Source organism: Telmatherina bonti (assembly GCF_933228915.1).
Source record: "Telmatherina bonti genome assembly, chromosome: 13".
In the NCBI taxonomy this organism is placed as follows: Eukaryota; Metazoa; Chordata; class Actinopteri; order Atheriniformes; family Telmatherinidae; genus Telmatherina; species Telmatherina bonti.
Window position 1 is genome coordinate 40,798,982 of NC_136611.1, and position 22,151 is coordinate 40,821,132.

General features: G+C 45.8%; 1 protein-coding gene across 1 annotated transcript in view; it reads right to left on the reverse strand.

Moving 5' to 3' along the window:
- Positions 1–5,399: 5,399 nt before the first annotated feature.
- The window catches only part of abca2 (ATP-binding cassette, sub-family A (ABC1), member 2), a 191,309-nt gene continuing 174,557 nt past the window's right edge, over positions 5,400–22,151 (reverse strand). The window contains exons 42-48 of the mRNA XM_079250795.1: positions 21,510–21,644; positions 10,397–10,500; positions 10,229–10,321; positions 6,140–6,242; positions 5,880–6,017; positions 5,587–5,796; positions 5,400–5,462 (exon numbers count right to left, since the gene is read on the reverse strand). Coding sequence (XP_079106921.1) covers positions 5,427–5,462; positions 5,587–5,796; positions 5,880–6,017; positions 6,140–6,242; positions 10,229–10,321; positions 10,397–10,500; positions 21,510–21,644 — 819 coding nt within the window. The 3' untranslated portion in view covers positions 5,400–5,426. The remainder of the gene's footprint in view (positions 5,463–5,586; positions 5,797–5,879; positions 6,018–6,139; positions 6,243–10,228; positions 10,322–10,396; positions 10,501–21,509; positions 21,645–22,151) is intronic.

Here is a 22,151-nt window from a genome sequence, read left to right on the forward strand (position 1 = left end):
GAGCAAGTGACTCATGTAATGTTTGGATTAAGGACAACTCATTTTGCACAACTTGGTTTTCTTGCTTTGGAGCCTGGTGAGTAAGCATGCAAGTATCACCCACTTTGCTATGCGCAGAACTGCAAGTTTCGATTTTCTGTTTTGCTTCTTCTTCAGAATAAACATTTAGCTTCGCTTGAATAATATCAATCTCTTGCTGCTTTTCAAGCATTTTCAGCTGCTGACGTTGAGCCTCAATTACAGCTTCCGTGTCCATTTCAGCCTTCTTTGCAGCCAACAGAGCAGCAGTTTCTGCTCTTTTAACTGTGATGCTAGGTGTCTCGGAGAGATGGTCAGAATGATGATGGCTGGGTGCGGTAACTCTGGAGGCTGTGGATCCATATATAGACTTGGCATAATCATTGTCAAGAAGTATGCACAGTCTTGATTTCTCTGCCGCGGCATCAAACTCTTCATCAGCTTCAGTTAGTCGCACTCTCATTAACTGAAGCAGGTCTGCTGTTACAGCTACACATGCACTGATTTTTCTCCGTATCTCTTGACTTGGTACACCATGGAGCCTAATGCTATCATACAGTTCCTTCATCTCAGACTCCAGCTTCTCAGTTTCATCCATCATATTGCACAACTCTCCCTCAGAGCAGGCTTGTTTTAATCTGGTCCTAAAGTCTCTAACTGTACTTTTCCATTTTCCATAAGTTGCTTTAAACTTACTCTCTTTGTGAATCAATTCCATCTCTTTCAGCTCTTTCATTTTTTGTGTTAATTTTCTTTCACGAGAAGATTTCCTGACTCTAGACTCTGATTTCTCAGACACAGCCCTTCTCTCCTCATCTATCTTCTCTTCTTCTTGCACCTCTGACATATTATATTGTCTGTCACTGTTTAAGGACATTTAAACTTTAGGATATCACTTGAAAATCAAGGAAAGTAAACTGAGGCACGAGAATATGGGAGCTGTATCTCATTAAAGAATAACCAAAACAACACAAATAACTAATTACCACCTTTTGGTGACTTGTATCAGGTTAGTTTCCAGCTTAATAGCAATATTAGATTCAAACAGTGCTGACCATATAATATTGATTGAATTCACCTTTCAACTCTCGGGTAAGCAAAATACATTCAACAAATTTCCATTGTACATTTTTTTTAAATTTTTTTATCAGTAGTCTCTAGTTCGGGTTCGATCCATCCGTTTTAAGGCATAAACGATTGCACAGAATCACCTGGTGTTCACTTCGAAGTCCGATGTTGCTCCAGGGAATGTCTGCTGATCCGAAGCTCTTATTGCTGCAGGATGAGAAGCGTCACGATCGTCGCGATGTACGTGTAGCCTTTAGCTTGTTGTAGCTTGATGTGGTGAAGCACTTAACGAAGTTCTCTAAAGCCGGCAGCTGCCCAAGATGTAGCCTTTAGCTGGCGTGTAGCTTGATATGGATTAGCTGACGACTCCGTAGCGACCCAGGATCGAAAGCGATGCTGTGCTGTAGCCTCGTATGGATTAGGTCACGTTTTCACTGTATCTGCCCTGGTTGAAATGAGTCCACGCTTCTTACTGATGTCCACAATCGTTTATTTTCTCCTCTGCAGATTCATGGAACACCGTGAAAACTGGAAATAACAGAGTGTTTTAACAACAACATCACATATTAGCTTTCACAGTGGATAAAATAAAACACAGTCATTACCGTGTAAAACCAGTGGTAGATAGTTCGATGAGTGCAAATGTCCTTTTTTTCTGTCCGTGATGTCTCTTTCTTTTTGTCCAACTCGCATTGTCACTTCCGGGTCATGTGACTCATGTAAACTTAACAACCCAACAGATTTTACCAAGTAAATTTACAACAATAATCTTATGAGGCAGAATGCAAGTATGTGATTATAAACATATAAAAAAAAAAAACAATTCTTACCACTGTTTCAACGTTGCCATGGAAACGCATAAACAACCACACAAGTGTCAGTTACATCCACCTTTCCTGTCCTCTCCACCCCTAACTGGTCAGAAAGATGACCATTTTTCCTCGCTTGGTCCCAATTAAGGTTTTCCTGCCTATTAAAATAGAATATTCTTCTCCAATCATTCTGAGGGTTTCCTTAGAGAATTAATCTTTCATGAACCGTTTTATGTAAGGGATAATGCGAGACAAGGTGTCCATTATCAGAGATTAATGGACGATGCAGAGGCGTGAACCGTCCGATGCAAAGCAATATGAAGGAATCAGGGAGGACGTGCAATGGTTGGTTTCTATAACAGCATGAGGAAAACTTCGGCCATGGAAAAATCTAAATGCGAACAGCACGGACCTTTTTAATTCTTGAAGATTGCTGTGAAATTGGCGTAACTCCTGGGTATTAATGCAGACAAACACACACACGATCCACTACACCGCTGCAGGGTGACATCAGAGCCGCTCTGTTCCTCTTTCAGAGATCTGGAGCTTCATGACAAACTAACTGATTAAATATTATTTAATATGGTTGAAACAATATGATAGATATTTTATCTGCAGTAACTGAATTAAACTAACGATCTTGGTAGAACATGAACATAATGCAGCAGTGAAATGGGGAGGGATTGGGAGACTTTTCATTTTTTCCTTTCTCCCTTTTCTACTCTGGTTATTGTTCAACCGAAGGTCCAAATTAACCTGAAAAAATAAAATAACTAAAAAACTGGCAGATCAGATAAATTCATGAGTAAGCATGGGCCGCTGTTTGACATTGTCCTTCCAGATAATCTGCTTTCTGTTTTGTCCATTTGTCGCAAACATTTTTGTTGCCACGGTTACCAACTGGCGCTTGAGCCGGCCCAATGATTTGGAATTATTCTATTTGACAGAACTTTTTTTTAATTGGTGTCATATATCACTTTTTAATGGACACCCTGCAACCAGTCAGAATAGAGTATTCACCCAGACCATGGTATAATGGAATGTAATTTTTGTTACTTGGACTAATGTGGTCCATCTAACAGATTATGCCTATGGTATTTTTTTGCACAAGGAAAATTAATATGAAAATACCCCACTGGGTATCAAGCATAGACTGTATAAAAAAGATGGGCGGAGCCTCCATGACATCACCCGTAGGTTTCTGAAGAGCTGAATTGAAGCTCGGTGGGCGGTTCCTACCATCACCATCTTGGCAGGGGCATGCATGTCGTCTCGCCAGGAAAATACAAATATGGACAAAGAGGTGGAGCTGAGAGGGGGGCTGTGTGGATGATGACAACGAGCGAACTCTAAGCTTTCTGTAGCTAAGAGCTAACCGAGCTAACGCGGAGACAACAGGAGCTAACCAGCTAACGGAGGTAAGCGGGCTAAAGCTAAGTGACGTTGTTAACCGGCTAAAAACCGCGGTTGTTCTACGTTCTTCTGACTTGAAGCAGGAGATCGGGTACCTGTCAATCAAAAGGACACGCCCCTAAATATGCAGATTTTCAAAATTAAATTACTTTTAAACGGGCGAGTTAGAGAAAAATTCATTCCCACAGTTGTCATGAAGGTAAACCTGACCTATTAAACCTAAAATTGATTTCTGAACCAGGCTGTAAACATGTTTATTTCTGCTGTAAACGTGTTTATTTCTGCTGTAAATGTGTTTATTGCTGCTGTAAACATGTTTATTTATGCTGTAAACGTGTTTATTTCTGCTGTAAATGTGTTTATTGCTGCTGTAAACATGTTTATTTCTACTGTAAACGTGTTTATTGCTGCTGTAAACATGTTTATTTCTGCTGTAAACGTGTTTATTTCTGCTGTAAACATGTTTATTTCTGCTGTAAATGTGTTTATTGCTGCTGTAAACATGTTTATTTCTACTGTAAACGTGTTTATTTCTGCTGTAAACGTGTTTATTTCTGCTGTAAACATTTGCTCTGTTTTGCAGCCCCTAGTGGATGAAGGGGGAACGGCGGTTTTATGCACTTTCGCATAGGCTTCACTTTTAACCACCAAAGGCTTCATCCATCTTTTATTTACAGTCTATGGTACTAAGTGAACAAAAATCCAAAAAATTCAGCATTATCACTGGATGCTGAACCATTTAGATACAGAGCTCTGAAACAAGTTTAATCATAAAGGAACTTTAATGTCCACGTCACACATTTCGTACACAATCTGATACTTTAAATCCTCACAGCATACAGAAGTTCACTGTAAATACTAAGTGAAACGTAGACTTTTCCTTGATAGCACATAAGCCCAGTGGCTGCTGGTGACATGAATTACTGCCCTAATGTTGGTCTTTGATTAAATTTATCCCTGCTTCTTATATATATATCTATATCTATCTATATATATATATATATATATATATATATATATATATATATATATATATATATATATATATATATATACATACATGCATGCATACATACATATATGTAGTATGTTGTTTTAAGAAGAAAAAGTTCTGAGCTTCATTTCTCAAATGATCATAGAAAGAAAAAAATTCTGTGTTGTGCATAAATAATAATTTAGGCCTTACCAGCTTAACATTTTCAGAAACAGTTTTCCTCACCTCTTTATGTGGTAAATAATACAAATTACATACACCATATTAATGATCAAAATGCAGAGTGGAATCGGCTGTGAAACAACTCATTTATCCCAAAATTTAAGAGAAAGGGTTTAACACCAGCCAACAAATATTCATAAACAAGTTCTGTAAATGTAGCTTACAATAAATGTTAAAGGACTATCTTCAAATCATAAAACATGTCGTCCAACAATTATGATTCTAGTCCGAGAGTTGGGTTTAGTGTCACAGTGATGGTAGTGCAGTCATCGGCTTAACATCTATTACACCCACAGCTGACGGATTCACCGTCACTATTTACAGTTTGTCAGCTTTCTAAGCACAAAAGAATATTAGTTAGTCATCCGAGCTGAGTAGATTCCTTCCATCACTCTGATATCAAGAAAAGGCCTAATTTTTCCACACGCCCATTGCTTGCTTGTGTACCTTTCACAAAATCTTCTGAAATAAACCCCACAAAGATGCTTCAATATCTAAAATAAATCATTCTTTTCTGTCACAAAAAATAGACTATTACATTTCCATGGTTGTGGCATGCTCTAAAGGCAGGCTGCGTTTGGTAGAGTAGTACTCTGGTTATGTCAAGACTTTCAGCTGAGTTGAATAAAAATATTCACCCTACATTTTTAACTTTTGTTAACTTTAGAAAGCAAACCTTCAGTATACATGAGCCACCGCCCCCCGCAATCTCAAATTAAATGATTCTGGAAACACTCCTTAGTCCCGCTTCAGATCATCTGGAAGGTTCTGGATCAGCCGTCCTGCCTTGCTTGATGCAAAGTTTTGATCGTCCCACAGTTGAATCTGGAGCTCTGTCTGGCCTCCACATCAAAAAGACAGATGTGATGACGTTTCTTCTCCATCACCATCCTCATCTTTCAGCAGAGAGTGTCGGTGTTGAAGGAGAGCTGCACCTACCACACACAATCAGAATAATTTATGTACTACAAAGCTGTTTATTACTGCAGAGTTTCAGCTCATTTCATTAGAGGATAAAATGAAAAACGCCTCTGCCAAACTAATTGAAGATCCTCTCACCCTTTCCTCTTCAAAGCTGATGAGTCCTTCATCTTCATCAGTCTCTAGCTCCTGAGGTGCCTCGCTGATCAGAGCATTCAGCTCTGTGACGGCTGTTCTGGACCTTAGAAAATTCAGGATGCGCTGTATTTGGGACTGTCCTCTCCCTGCAGGCAACCGCACCTGCTGCTCCAAGTTGTCGCTCTGCTTCTTAGCAAAGTTGACAAATACCTGGACAGAAGGAACAAAGTCGAACTTATTTAAATTTTTTCTAATCCAAGTTGTGCAAGCCAGAGTGTTACAGGTGGACTAACGTTGTCCAGAGTGGTCTGACTGACGGAGTAGTCCTCAATGCCCAGAGCGTCCACCACCTGTTCCATCTTACTGAAGATCTGAGCGAGGGAGATCCAGTCAGACTTCAGCTGGTACTGAACTTTGGTGTGGTGACGCTCCTGTATTGTGACAAAATGCAGCATAATGTATAAAACAACTCATTATGAGGTGGATCTGTGAGTGAAACTTGGCTTCAAATGCAGCTGATGTTTGTGTCCTCAGTGGGAGCTGCTGCGCTAACCTTGAGGACAGCTTCAGGGAAGTTTCTGTTGAAGAACCGTACTACCTCCTTCACACTGGAGCTGCTCTTGGTTCTTACTGTAATCATGTATCCATCTCCAAACCTAGAACATACAGCAGAGGAAATTATTCAAACAGTTGTATTTAATCTCCTGTGTGCTCGCCACCAGTAGGAGTAGCTGTAGTGGGTGCACTGGGAGCTGGGCGATGTTTGATAGCAACGACCCTGGCGGTCTAATCCTCAGCTGCAGAGGGTAGCTCTGAAACCACACCTCTCTGGAGAGGAAAGAGTCTGAGTTGGTGTGCGAGGTTGACTGGTTCCAGGTAATGTAGGCAGGATTGCCTCGACGCATGGCTTGGGCTCTGGAACCAGGATGCACTCTGGACGCCTCAGGACCCTTCGGATAAGCTGGTGAATGTGGTTGGGGAGAGGTCTGGGTTGTTTCCCCCTGCAACCTGACCCCAGATAAGTGTCAGAGACTAGTTTGATGGATGATATTTAATCTCATAACTTAAATAGCCTTGCTGTGTGTGGACATCAACATTACTGCCATTACTTCTCAGTAATGCCACCGGTGTGCAAGGTTGGTTTGAATCTCATTTAGCTGAAATCACTCTCGGTCACCACAGCCACACTCAGATCTATATTGGTCAGAAATATGCAATTCACCACCATCCCAGTGCAGCTGTATATATCCTGTACTTTCCACCTTCCTACTATTTTTCTCTGGTTGACCGTCTTCTGACATAAATTGAAGATCAGCTTAATCCAGATCTCTGGACACACATATATCCAAATCTCAAGGTTGATGTAATATGCCCAGACTTCCAGGTTACCTGGGTTTACCCAAATCTCCACTTTACCCAAGTTTATCAGAACCTTTTGGTCAATTAGTTTGATCCAAACATTCTTGTTACACAGCTTTATTCAAACTTTCAGTCTACTGAATGTTATTCAAACCTCGAGGTCGCCCAGTTTTAGCGCCAGTAGCCTAGTGCTAGTTACGCAACTTTATTCAAGAGGAATGTTGGGAAGGACGCACTCCTTTTATGGTGGAATTTACACAATACATTTACCAAAAAATGCTTCCATTCAGAATTGGTGATAAAGGGCAGCCTTGGCAGAGTCCAACCCTCACTTGAAACAAATCCGACTTACTGGTGGCAAAGCAGACCAAGCTCTGACCCCTGTCGTACAGGGACCGGACAGCACGCACAAGGGGTCCGGTACCTAGGGCTGCAACAATTCACCGACAAAGTCGCCAATAAAAATTCATCAACGTGTAATTTCATTGTCGACGTGTCGTGTTATAAACGCCCATAATGGCTTGGCTGATAAAACGCTGCGCCAGGCAACTTAACGCCACGGCTTTTCAGACAGTATAAGAACTGAAAGCATCAAGTAAATGACTCAAAGCCCCACAGGAAGTGCTGGGGACAGTATTGTCATTTTGTGCAGTGTCTTCTTAACCAATGAAGAAAAACTCAAGACCGATGGTGGCGCAACCTAAACAGTCGAGTGAAAACAGCATGCATAGTTGTCATACCACGGCAGCACGACAGTTACGCATGGGAAGAGAAAGCAGCCCGGAGTCATGGTTTCTGCTAGCATTCCGGATGGGTAAGTTAGCATACCAAGTAGTTACATAGTTTTGTCATACCTGTCAAGTATCCCGTTTTGGCCCAGAAACTCCCGTTATTTAAGGGGTCTTTGCCACACCTTCCCGGATTGTTATTTTTCCGGAAATTTCCCGGATTATGAAACAGGGAGAAAAAAACCAACACGATTGTACAATTAAAATATTTTATTTATTGTGTTTCTTTTTGAGACAAATTCTGTAGTTTTTTTACTTTATGAATACGTTTATTTGTTTCAAAATAAATTCGTAGTGAGCTTTTAAGCTTATATTTGATATTCCACTGTTTCAGGAGTAATTTTACTTTACCAAAGGACATTATGTTGTGAATGACGGGAAATCTGGGTGATATTCATATGATGCAAATGAAGAGAGTGGGGTAAAACATACTGCAGCTTGTATAAAAAAGAAAAAAAAAAGGAAAAAAAAAGCTGCATCAATTGGATGCACAGATGGGAGGTGTGACAGAAATAATCATGACTAATCGAAAAAAATAATTTACAGATTAGTCGACGATTAAAATAATCGTTAGTTGCAGCCCTACCAGTACCCCATACTCCCAGAGTACCCCCCACAGCAGTCCCTGGGGGACATGGTCCCTGGGGCTGAGGAATGTGATTCTTAAAAAGGGGGACCACCACCCCAGTCTGCCAATCCAGCGGTACTGCCCCCGATGTCCACGCGATGCTGCAGAGGCGTGTCAGCCAGGACAGCCCCACAGCACCCGGAGCCTTAAGGAACTCCGGGCGGATCTCATCCACCCCCGGGGCCTTGCCGCCAAGGAGCTTTTTGACCACCTCAGCGACTTCAGCCCCAGAGATAGGAGAGTCCACCCCTGAGTCCACCAGCTCTGCTTCCTCATCAGAAGATGTGTTGGTAGGATTGAGGAGGTCTTCGAAGTATTCCCTCCACCGACCTACAACGTCCCGAGTTGAGGTCAGCAGCTCACCACCTCCACTGTACACAGTATTGATGGAGCACTGCTTCCCCCTCCTGAGCCGCCGGATGGTGGACCAGAATCTCCTCGAAGCCGTCCGGAAGTCTTTCTCCATGGCCTCGCCGAACTCCTCCCATGCCCGAGTTTTTGCCTCGGCAACAGCCGAACCCGCATGCCGCTTAGCCCGCCGGTACCCATCAGCTGCCTCCAGAGTCCCACAGGCCAAGAAAGTCTGATAGGACTCCTTCTTCAGCTTGACGGCATCCCTCACTGCTGGTGTCCACCAACGAGTCCTGGGATTACCGCCACGACAGGCACCAACGACCTTACAGCCACAGCTCCGGCTGGCCGCCTCATCAATAGAGGCACGGAACACAGTCCATTCGGACTCAATGTCCCCGCCTCACTCGGGACATGTTCGAAGCTCTGCTGAAGGTGGGAGTTGAAGCTCGCTCTGACGGGGGACTCAGCCAGATGTTCCCAGCAGACCCTCACAACACGTTTGGGCCTGCCAGATCTGACCGGCTTTGACCGGTTTCTGACCGATTCTGTTCATAACTTATATGGACAGAATTTCTAGGCGCAGCCGAGGTGTTGAGGGGATCCGACTTGGTGGCCTCAGGATTGGGTCCCTGCTTTTTGCAGATGACGTGGTCCTGTTGGCTTCATCTGGTCGTGATCTCCAGCTCTCGCTTGAGCGATTCGCTGCCGAGTGTGAAGCGGCTGGGATGAGAATCAGTACCTCCAAATCTGAGGCCATGGTCCTCAGCCGGAATAGGGTGGATTGCCCTCTCCGGGTCGGGAGTCAGGTCCTGCCTCAAGTGGAGGAGTTTAAATATCTTGGGGTCTTGTTCACCAATGAGGGAAGGATGGAGCGCGAGATCAACAGACGGATCGGTGCGGCGTCTGCAGTAATGCGGACTCTGCGCCGGTCTGTCGTGGTGAAGAAGGAGCTGAGCCAGAAGGCGAAGCTCTCGATTTACCAGTCGATCTACGTTCCTACCCTCACCTATGGTCATGAGCTGTGGGTCGTGACTGAAAGAAGGAGATCTCATATACAGGCGACTGAAATGAGTTTCCTCTGCAGGGTGGCCGGGCTCTCCCTTAGAGATAGGGTGAGGAGCTCGGTCATCCGGGAGGAGATCAGAGTAGAGCCGCTGCTCCTCCGCATCGAGAGGAACCAGTTGAGGTGGCTCGGGCATCTGGTCAGGATGCCTCCTGGACCTCCCTGGTGAGGTGTTCCAGGCACGTCCCTCTGGGAGGAGACCCCGGGGAAGACCCAGGACACGCTGGAGGGGTTATATCTCTCGGCTGGCCTGGGAACGCCTCGGGATCCCCCCGCAGAGTTGGGAAATGTGGCTGGGGAGAGGGAAGTCTGGGCTTCCCTGCTTAGGCTGCTGCCCCCGCGACCCGACCCCGGATAAGCGGCAGAAGATGGATGGATGGATGGATGTTTCCTTCAGGTAAAAAAGATTGAAAAAGATGGAAGATTGAAAAATTGATGGAGAGCACTGACCTGTTTTTCAGGTGCTGTATGCTGCCCAGACATTTAAACCTCCCATTCACCATAATTCCCAGTCGAGTGCACAATGCTTCACACTCCTCCATGCTGTAAAGACACCATGATATTACACTTTAAAAATGTTTGAAGAGAGAAACAGTCATATTGCCACCAGAGTCTCACCTGTGAGATGTCAACACTACAGAACGCCCAGTCTTGATGATGTCCAGGATTAAATTCCAGAGGAATCTGCGGGCCTTTGGGTCCATGCCAGTGGTTGGCTCATCCTTAAAATGATTTTAAAAAGCAAATAATAATCAGAAACTGTGATTTATCAAGAGAGCTTGGTTGCATTTAAAATAAAAGTCAAACTGATTTTCATTGTGTGCTTCCCGGATTAATAGTCATTCTGAGAATCAGTAAGGTCTCATTGTGTTCTTATTCTGTGAACAAACGTCTGTAAGGATCACTAAATGCATACCCTTCTTGAGCCAACAAATGTCATATTTTAAGGGAAATAATCCCCATATTTGTTCAGCAATTAATGTCTCGTCTTCGTGCCGCTTATCCGGGGTCGGGTCGCGGGGGCAGCAGCCTAAGCAGGGAAGCCCAGACTTCCCTCTCCCCAGCCACATTTGCCAACTCTGCGGGGGGATCCCGAGGCGTTCCCAGGCCAGCCGAGAGATATAACCCCTCCAGCGAGTCCTGGGTCTTCCCCGGGGTCTCCTCCCAGAGGGACGTGCCTGGAACACCTCACCAGGGAGGCGTCCAGGAGGCATCCTGACCAGATGCCTGAGCCACCTCAACTGGTTCCTCTCGATGTGGAGGAGCAGCGGCTCTACTCTGATCTCCTCCCGGATGACCGAGCTCCTCACCCTATCTCTAAGGGAGAGCCCGGCCACCCTGCGGAGGAAACCCATTTCAGCCGCCTGTATACGAGATCTCGTTCTTTCAGTCACGACCCACAGCTCATGACCATAGGTGAGGGTAGGAACGTAGATCGACTGGTAAATGGAGAGCTTCGCCTTCTGGCTCAGCTCCTTCTTCACCACGACAGACCGGCGCAGAGTCCGCATTACTGCAGACGCCGCACCGATCCGTCTGTCGATCTCGCGCTCCATCCTTCCCTCACTCGTGAACAAGACCCCGAGATATTTAAACTCCTCCACTTGAGGCAGGACCTGACTCCCGACCCGGAGAGGACAATCCACCCTATTCCGACTGAGGACCATGGTCTCAGATTTGGAGGTGCTGATTCTCATCCCAGCCGCTTCACACTCAGCAGCGAATCGCTCAAGTGAGAGCTGGAGATCACGACCAGATGAAGCCAACAGGACCACGTCATCTGCAAAAAGCAGGGACCCAATCCTTTTCTTTTTTTTTTTTTTTTTTTTTTTTTTTGTCTTGTCCAGCATTTAAGCAAGCAGACTTATGTTCTGGATGCTGTGTTCTGCTGAGCAAATTTATTTTGCCAAGGGGAACTTTTGTAGATGTAATGATCCCCTTGTATTTCTTGATTCTTATTTTATTTTTCAATTTGTTTTGGATAATAGCTTGTATTACAGAGTTTATACTGCTGGACCGGAAAGGACAGGAAAGGGGCAGAAAGAGAACAGAAAAGAGAACATAAAAAAACAAAAAAAAAACAAAAGAAAGAGATCAATGCATACATGTATATGCACATACATACCCACCTACATATATATGTATATACACTCGCACATACATTATATATATACATATATACATACATACATACATATACACATACATACACACATATATATATATATATATATATACATATATACACATATACATACTCACATACATACACATACACATACATGCATACATAAAGATAGATATACATACATACATATACACATACATACACACACATATATATATATATATATATATATATATATATATACATATATACACATATACATACTCACATACATACATACATATACACATACACACACATACACATACATATACATACATACACATACACTCACACATATGCATACATATATACATATCCATACACATACATACATACACATACACATAAGTACACACACATACCCACCCACACACATAAATATATACACCCACACAAGCCAACTCTAGATTCGTGGAGAACAAAACCATTGACAATCATGAGGACCAGAAACTAGCAAGTTAAGTCAAAAAGACAGAAAGAGAGCTTCCTGCTGTTAGTGAATAAACTTGCTGGATGACTCAGTGACTGTGACACATGCAGAACATTCATGCAGAACATTCAGAGTGGAACGTGTTTAGAGAAGAGTGATCATGCCAATGTGACCCCGCCCGCCTACAGCTAGAGGAAGGCCAGGAGAACCCAGAGACCCGGGTAACCGACAGTCACCCCCAGGTACAGATCCCAACCCCCCCACTCCAGAGCCAGCCATGCATCTGCCCAGGAGGTGGCGAAGGAGGTGCCCAACCAGAGTCCCCCGCAGTCAGGGGGAACAGGCCCCAGCAGGCCCAGGCCGGCAAGGGCCGATCCCGCCGGGCACCGGCCACCTAGGGCAGACAGAGCGCAGGCCCCAGGGCCCCAAGAGCCCGTGAGCAGCCCCCCGCCCCCGCAGGCAGAGGGCACAGCCCACACCGACGGAGGACCAGGATCCCCAGACCGCCACCCAGCGGCAGCCAGGTCGCACCCCAGCGCACCAGCTGCGCCCCCGGGTACAGGACACCACCCCCCCACCACCAAACCACACACACATATACATGCATACCCCCCCCCCCCCCCCCCCACCAACACGCACTCCCCTCACACATATACATGCATACCCCCCCCCCAAACACGCACTCCCCTCTCAACCCCCATCCACACAACCCTCTGCAATCCATGCACATCATCCATCACATATACAACCCCACCCCACCTCTACTCACTCACCCATACCAAGTCACACGAACCCCAATCGCCCCCGCCCCCACACACGCTCACCCCCCCCCACACACACGCTCATACCCCGCCACCCCATCCCTCTACTTCTACCCAACCACACATGCCCCACCAAACACCCCTCCACCACCCATAGCCCCCCTCCAAACTTCACCCTCACTCACACATCCCATTCCGCATATACACCCCCCCCTACACACACACACACACACACACACACACACACACACACACACACACACACACATACCCTCACTCCTCCAACACAGGCACACCCCAATACAACCCACGCGCCAACATACCCCTCCACACACACATCTACTCATCCTCACACATCCCTATCCCCTACCCACCTATATCCCCAACCCTAATCCCCCCCCAGCCATCCCACCATCCATCTGTAACCCCATACACCCACTCCCACACATCCTCACCTCACCCCTCCATCATGTCCCATGTGAGATACCTCAGAGGGGGCAGAGGACAGGATGGCCCCGATCAGGGCCCCCATAATTACCGCCCACCACTCCCAGTGTCCCCCCCACCACCCCACAGATGCAGCCGACCCAGCACCCCCCCAGGGCCGGCGACAACCCTCCTACAGCCAGGCCAGCCCAGACTTAGGCCTAATGCAGGGACCCAATCCTGAGGCCACCAAGTCGGATCCCCTCAACACCTCGGCTGCACCTAGAAATTCTGGCCATATAAGTTATGAACAGAATCGGTGATAAAGGGCAGCCTTGGCGGAGTCCAACCCTCACCGGAAACGAATCCGACTTACTACCGGCAATGCGGACCAAGCTCTGACACCTGTCGTACAGTGACCGGACAGCTCGCACAAGGGGGTCCGGTACCCCATACTCCCGGAGTACCCCCCACAGGAGCCCCCGGGGGACACGGTCGAACGCCTTCTCCAGGTCCACAAAGCACATGTAGACTGGTTGGGCAAACTCCAATGCTCCCTCCAGGACCCCAGAGAGGGTATAGAGCTGGTCCACTGTTCCGCGACCAGGACGAAAACCACACTGCTCCTCCTCAATCCGAGATTCGACTATCCGGCGGACCCTCCTCTCCAGGACCCCTGAATAGACCTTACCAGGGAGGCTGAGGAGTGTGATTCCCCTGTAACTGGAACACACCCTCCGGTCCCCGTTCTTAAAAAGGGGGACCACCACCCCAGTCTGCCAATCCAGCGGTACCCCAGTCTGCCAATCCAGCGGCACTGTCCCCGATGTCCACGCGATGCTGCAGAGGCGTGTCAGCCAGGACAGCCCCACAGCATCCAGAGCCTTAAGGAACTCTGGGCGGATCTCATCCACCCCCGGGGCCTTGCCGCCAAGGAGCTTTTTGACCACCTCAGCGACTTCAGCCCCAGAGATAGGAGAGTCCACCCCTGAGTCCACCAGCTCTGCTCCCTCATCGGAAGACGTGTTGGTAGGATTGAGGAGGTCTTCGAAGTATTCCCTCCACCGACCCACAACGTCCCGAGTTGAGGTCAGCAGCTCCCCATCTCCACTGTACACAGTATTAATGGAGCACTGCTTCCCCCTCCTGAGCCGCCGGATGGTGGACCAGAATCTCCTCGAAGCCGTCCGGAAGTCTTTCTCCATGGCCTCGCCGAACTCCTCCCATGCCCGAGTTTTTGCCTCGGCAACAGCCGAAGGCGAATGCCGCAGGTCCGATGACACGACTACAAAATCGATCATGGAACTGCGGCCCAGGGAATCCTGATGCCAGGTGTACATATGGACACTCTTATGTTGGAACATGGTGTTCGTTATGGACAATCCATGACGAGCACAGAAGTCCAATAACAAAACACCATTTGGGTTCAGAGGGGGGGGGGGACCATGCCTCCCAATCACTCCCCTCCAGGTCTCACTGTCATTGCCTACGTGAGCATTGAAGTCCCCCAGCAGAACAATGGAGTCCCCAGAAGGAGCACCCTCCAGCACTCCCTCCAAGGACTCCAGAAAGGGTGGGTACTCTGAACTGCTGTTCGGTGCATAAGCACAGACAACACTCAGGACCCGTCCCCCCACCCGGAGGCGGAGGGAAGTTCTACTGTCAATCAGCATTTTATGCAGAGTGCTGATTGATCATAATGAACCTGTTGCCACCAGGCCAAATCCCACCCTGTGTGCAAACTCAAAATGCAAAGCCCAGCTCTTTGACATGGATGCACAATGTCGCACTGAGTCACACAGGCACGGCGAAAGCTGTTGTGTTCCCAGTCTGCGTGTGCTATGTAGAATTTTCCGTGGGGCGGAACCACAATTTGCGGGTGATTTCATGATTGTGAAAAAGGTGCAAACGTGTTGCAAACTTCCTGTTTCAATGAAGGTTTGCGTGTGACGTGGTTTCCAGCATGGCGAGTCTGGAGAGAAAGCATGACCTAGCAAAGAAATCTGACACACAAATAAAGGCTGTTTGGGAGCAAATTTATGAACAGTTAATGATGACGGTTAAATGCGAACAGGGGATGAGGGAAAAAGACGGAATAAAGACATTAGAAGGTGAATAAAAAAAAACAAAAAACAGAAATCCAGCTACTGAAAAAAAACCTTTTTGGTTTCAGTTAATGACTGCCAAGTGCGTGAAACGGAATAACCGCCACCATCCGGCGACATGACATTTCGGACGTGGACAGCCCATCTGGGGATCCCAGCTGCAACATCTGTCATCTGCAGGTGTGCATGATTCCTCTCCACATCCATCCTGAGTTCCTCTAAAAGCTCCAAAATGCTGGATAAGCCATCTGTCTTTATGATGGTTTCCTCGTTCATCCCACAAATCTTCACGAGGGTGAAGAACACCTCTGCGTTTCTTTGCTTTGTTTCAGTGTCTACTCCTGGTGACAATAACTGTAACACACACACACACACACACTGGCTGCACGTCCTTCTGAAACGTGTTAAATATAAACGCAGTTTCTATCAGCAACATTGCTCTCAGGTTTAATTAATCACATTGCGGGTGTTAATATATTTACATTTTCTCCTCCCAACACACACAGAACAGGCCGTGAACGCCTCATATTAAACATTACGTTGGACGGACCAACAGTCAAGCTGTTTTTTTGCACCAATTAAGACACAATCCTCAGTGCTGTTAATAAATCAACTTATAATTATTTTGTTGCATCAAGTAATTACTTTGTACACATTTTAATTTGTGCAAACCTTTAGTAGATCCAGGCATAAGAGCTCCACTGCAGCATAAGCCCACTGTGTTTCTATCAGGTAGAAACATCAGCACTCGGTACACACAAAAATAGAGGTACCAGCTTGTACCTAAAAAGGTACAAATGCTTGTCGCTGGGGTTGTACTCTTTTGAGAGACATTTCTGTACCCTTCAGTTCTGGTCTATTTTTGTACCTTATCAAGTTCAACCTCACCTTATCAAGTTATGTTTTTTATGTTTTCACAGCATTAGGCCTGGTCCATGCCACTTAGCAATATTATCTTATCTTTAATCTAGAAATAATCTTCAAAAACTGAAAATACTGACCAGCCGTACACTTAGTCTGCAGCATCTGACCTTCATTGTCTGGTGTAGTAAATGACTGTTAAGTAGTACTACTGTCATCACTCAGCTCTGCTCTAGTTTGTAACATTACAGCCATTAACATTTTTCAATGCTGCAGGTACCCTCAAAATGGTACAAATTTGTACTTTATGTCACTTTGAACCCTTGAACTCTGAAGGTGTGCTTCTGGTCTCTTAAAGACCAGTATTGTACTTTTGAGAGAACATTTCTTTAAAATGTACCTATAGGTACAGAAATGTCCTGATCTTGTACCTCTATTTTTGAGAGTGTATCAGTTGCATGACTTACACTTTCATTTTAAAAAAAGAAAGGGGGGGAGGGGAGGGGTGGGGGGGGCAATCTGTGCATGGTGTTACATCAAGTCAGCTCCATCTTGCCATGTTGACTCTTAAAACATGCAGTTTGATACTTTTCAATCGTATGTTCATTTTCATCAGAGTGGGTCCCTGGTTGATGACTTAGATGCACTTACTGGAAACTTACTGGGCAGAAATGGGACAGATGGATTTTCAAAAATAAAAATGATGTTTGCATCGGAGCACATACACAGCAGTGGATCATATTTCAGCCTCAAACTGGGTAACATTGTAAGTAATCCTTACAGTTATGATCAATGACATCGTTCATAATGTGGATTTTAAAGTGGAACTATTCTGTGTATTTCAGGCTAATTTATTTTTATTTCTGAGCCCAGAAGGGCTGGGATTGATCAAGTTATTGTCACAAATGGCTTTATTTACTTCAGACCGACCCTCTCCGTAGGCTGTCAGATCAGCCTGCGGGCAAAACGAGTGGATTGAGACTCTTCCGCATTAAGCCCCGCCTCCTGCCACTGCACTACATCGGGAGCGCGCACCGCACCTGCTTTCACCGTCATTGTAACGTCTCATAAACAGAAGGATTAGGCTCATATGAACTCAATAAAAAAACAAACTACAATGTCACCACATAGCATCCAGCCCTACATGTTGGAACCTGAATCAGAGCCTGAAAACGAAGTGGAAAACAGCAACCCACAGCAACGAATGCAGCAGGATGTCTCTCTTTGGTAAACTCACCAGCCATCGTTGGAAATAACTTTATCCCACGTTTTCCACCCGCCTGATGTATTTGTACATGCCCTTGTTAACCAGTAGAAGGGAACCAATCACCCAACCTTATCCCCCGGGACGTCACAAGGATTTCCACGTTGCCATGGAAACCGAACGGAGAGAGTGCTGGAACTCAAACTCAAACTCAAACATGTGTTTAGGTGATAAAAAACTGTCGTTCACATGTCTGATGAGGATTCAACACTGGAACACTGTAGAAAGCTCAGAAAACTCCAAATACCATCATAGGAACCCTTTAAGGACACGATGAAACTTTCTGTGAAGAAGAGACCAGAAGAAAGCACTTTCTAAAAGGACAGTTCAGTGTTTACTGAAAGCATCTACAGGTTTCCACATGTTGTGTCTGAAAAGTCATGTTGATAAACTGTTTCTGTTTAGGAAGCTTCACAGGGTTGTTTGATCTGTTGCTGCTGTTATTTATTCATTACTGTATTCAATATTGTTCATTACGGTTATGTTAATAATATGTCAATACAACTAAATCAAGAAAACCTCGGTGTAAACCTGGATAATACTTTCTGTAATGAGACTTAGTACATTTGAAGGACAGGACAGGGTCTACAGAACTTCTCAGCCCAGGGGCCCAACAGGAGGTAAAGGCGGCCCTGATTGCAGGCAGGAAGTCGGATACGTTTTCAGTGATATCACCGCCTTTGTGAGGAAGAAGCCTGCACTGGTGTGCCAGGTTGAGTAGTTTCGGCTAGATAAAATTGGACTCACATCGATGCAAGACCAGGCCAGGCCAGGCATACTGATTTCCCCCTGACTTGATGCCTATAAATTGGGGTTTACTCTGGTTGCCTCCCTCTGCCTTTGGGTGGGAGGATGGGCCCTGACTGTTTGTGACTTTGCACCATACAGCATTCCAGAGTACCCACCCTTTTTATGAGTCTGTGAGAGATAGTTAATCTCAGATTGAAGAGGAGCAGTTGGGCTTTAGTCCTGTTCATGCAAGACTGAATCAGTTCTACAGCATCTTCAGGGTACCCGAGGGGGTATGGGAGTTTGCTCCACAAATCTAACTGTTCTTTGTGAACTTAAAGAAGGCATTTGTCCTCTGAGGGATTCCTGTGCAGAGGTGCTCAGGGAGTACAGGGACCTGCTTTATAATTTTTATGGACAAAATTTCCGAGCTTTCTTTCATAGCATGGACAGGTTCTCCCTTAGATATTGGGTGAAAAACTCTGTCACCCAGAAGTGACTGAGAGAGCTGCTGCCCCTCTGCATCGAGACGAGCCAGATGAGGTGGTATCTGGTCGATATAATATAGACCCATCCCACCAAGAGGAAACCCTGGGTAGGACCCAGGACACGCTGGAGGTATTGCATTTCTTGGCTGGTCTGGGAAGTCTAAGCTTCCCCGCTTAGGAAGCTGTCTCACAACCTGACTTCACATAAGTGGTAAGAAAATGGATGGAATGATGTGAATGAATACATTTATTAAAAATCTTATTCAGGTAGAGACTAACTAACTCTTTGTGATAAAGTACCAAAACAAACTTAATCTTCAGCTGATATAAGTGATAAAAATCTCAGTGGTGAAACACTTTAATCCCTTTAATGTAGTTTATACATTGACTCCTGGTGTCGCAAATGTGCAACAAACCACTTATAGTCTTTTTTTTTTTTTTTTTTTTTTTTTTTTTTGTCTTGTCCAGCATTTAAGCAGGCAAAATGATTTTCTGGATGCTGTATTTGCTGGGCAAATTTACTTTGCCAAAGCAAGCATCATAGATATAATTTGTTTTTTTCGATTCATTTTGCATAATTGTTTGTATTACAAAGTTTGTGCTGCTGGACTGGACCGGAGAGGACAGAAGAGGGACAGAAAGAGAATCAAAAAGAAGAGAAGGAGAAAAAGAAAGAATGAGAAAGAGAACAACCTACATATATTTGCATGTAGATAAGCACACACACACACACGCACTTATATATGCACACATCCACACACACTGGAGTCATGTTCCCCCTGCGGGAGGATGAAGACATCAACTATCAGGAAAACCAAGAGCTCACAAGTTAGATCAGACATACAGGAAGAAAACCAGCCATTGTTAGTAAATGAACCTGCAGGCGACTCAGTGACTGTGTCACATGCAGAACATACAGAGTGGAACGTGTTCAGAGAAGAGAGATCATGCCAATGTGGCCCCGCCCACACAATGTGGCCCCGCCCGCACAATGTGACCCCACACACACAATGTGACCCCGCCCACACAATGTGGCCCCGCCCACACACAGGCAGGAGGAAGGCCAGGAGAACCCCGAGACTCGAGCAGCTGGCGGCCGTCCCCAAGCACAGATCCCCCCCCCCCCCCCCCCCCCCCCCCCCCCGCTCCGGAACCAGCCATGCATCCAGGAGGTGGCAGAAGAGGGGTCCCAGCAGAGCCCCCCAAGGTCAGGGGGAACAGGCCCCAGCAGGCCCAGACCTGCAAAGCCCGGCTCTGCCAGGCACCGGCCACCCAGGGCAGACAGAGTGCGGGCCCCAGGACTCCAAGAGCCCGAAGGCAACCCCCCCACCCCCGCAGGCAGAAGGTACAGCCCACGCCAATGGAGAGCCAGGACACCCAGACCGCCACCGAACGGCAGCCAAGACACACACAAAACACATGCACGTACATACGTGCGCACACACTGCCTCCCTACACACACATGCTATCTATCCTGTCGCTTACAGACACTCCATCTCACAAGACCGAAAGAACGAGATCTCGTATATGGGCGGCTGAAATGAGTTTCCTCCGTATGGTGGTCGGCCTCTCCCTTGGAGACCAGGTGAAAGGTTCTGTCATCTGGGAGGAGATCAGAGTAGAGCCGCTACTCCTCCACATTGAGAGGAGCCAGTTGAGGTGGCTCAGACAGCTCGCTAGGATGCCTCCTGGTGTTCCGGGCACGTCCCTGCAGGACTAGGCTGCTGCCACCCCCCAACCATACCCCAGATTAACCGAAGAAAATGGGTGGGTGGATGGAAGAATTGGTCAGGGGGACACAGAATCCAGCTGAGCATAGAGTTTTGGCTTGGTCAGCCTGACCTATACAAAACTTAGTGATAAGACCATACTAGGAGAATTTCGCAGGACCATGAGTCTGATTGTCTGGTAAACACATTCTTTAGAACTCAAATCATGAGATGATTTACAGTTGGTTTGTATTTACTTCCTCACAAAAAGAAGGAAAGTTTTTTTTGTGGACTTTGCATGTTTTCCCCTCGTGTGTTCTCCCTAGGTACTTAAGATTCCTCCCACCATCCGTCTTAGGTTAATTGGTGACTCTAAATTCACCCTAGGAGTGGTTGAGGTCGGGTTGTTGCTTGTCTTCACTTATTTTGCTTCACTAACTTTGATCTGTGTCACAAGTAGTCAAGTTATCCAACAGATTATAGAAGCATCATCCTGGATTTACGCAGATTTCTTCATGGCAGGAAAAATGCAGAATGAATGTGATTATTACAGTACTCTTACCAAGTGAGAGACTTTTAAGGTGACGGTATCTTCAAGACGGTTGTTCAGCCTATAATATCTCTCTAGATTTTCATTTGGTATTTAGATCAAAGTGGATGAGTAAGTCATTACAGTTTTATTGGTATAACTAAATTTGTTTTTGCTCATGTTATTATTAATTTTGAACATTTTAATGTGATTAATTTGTCTCCTTAAAAACAGTTTGTGACATGTTCAGAGGTCTTACCAGGAAGATGAGTGATGGGTATCCAATCAGAGCAATGGCAGTGGAAAGCTTGCGTTTGTTTCCTCCGCTGTAAGTACCAGCAGGTTTATCTGCATACTTCAGCAGCTCCAGCTTTTCTAATGCCCACTGCACCACCTACAGGGAGAAAAGGGTCATGACAGCTTCTGATGGGGCACAGGTAATCATGCTACATGAGAATTTCATCTAACTGGATCGATATTGCACTGCACCAAAGGATGGTCTGATAAAGCTGAGGGAACTGAAGACTTTTCACAGATAACATGATCTAAATGACTGTTTTGTGTTAGCATTAGATTAGGTCAGTCGGATTTTTCTGTGGTCAATCTGCCGCAGAACAATCTCTTTACTAAAAACTTACTGGTTTCTTAAAGAGAATGTGCCCATACATCATCAATGCACAAAACTGTGGAATTGATCTTTCATGTTGGGGGTGCCCACATTATGTTTACAGCAGTTCAGCACTGGCCATCTTTCACTTCATCTATGTTCTGCAACACAATCCAACCTACTCCCTGATCAAGCCAACAGTCACTCGTAGGGCATTTGCAGACCACTTCATGGGGAAGGTAGACACCATAAGACGTAATATTTTATCGTACCAAAGCAACATTATTTTAAATG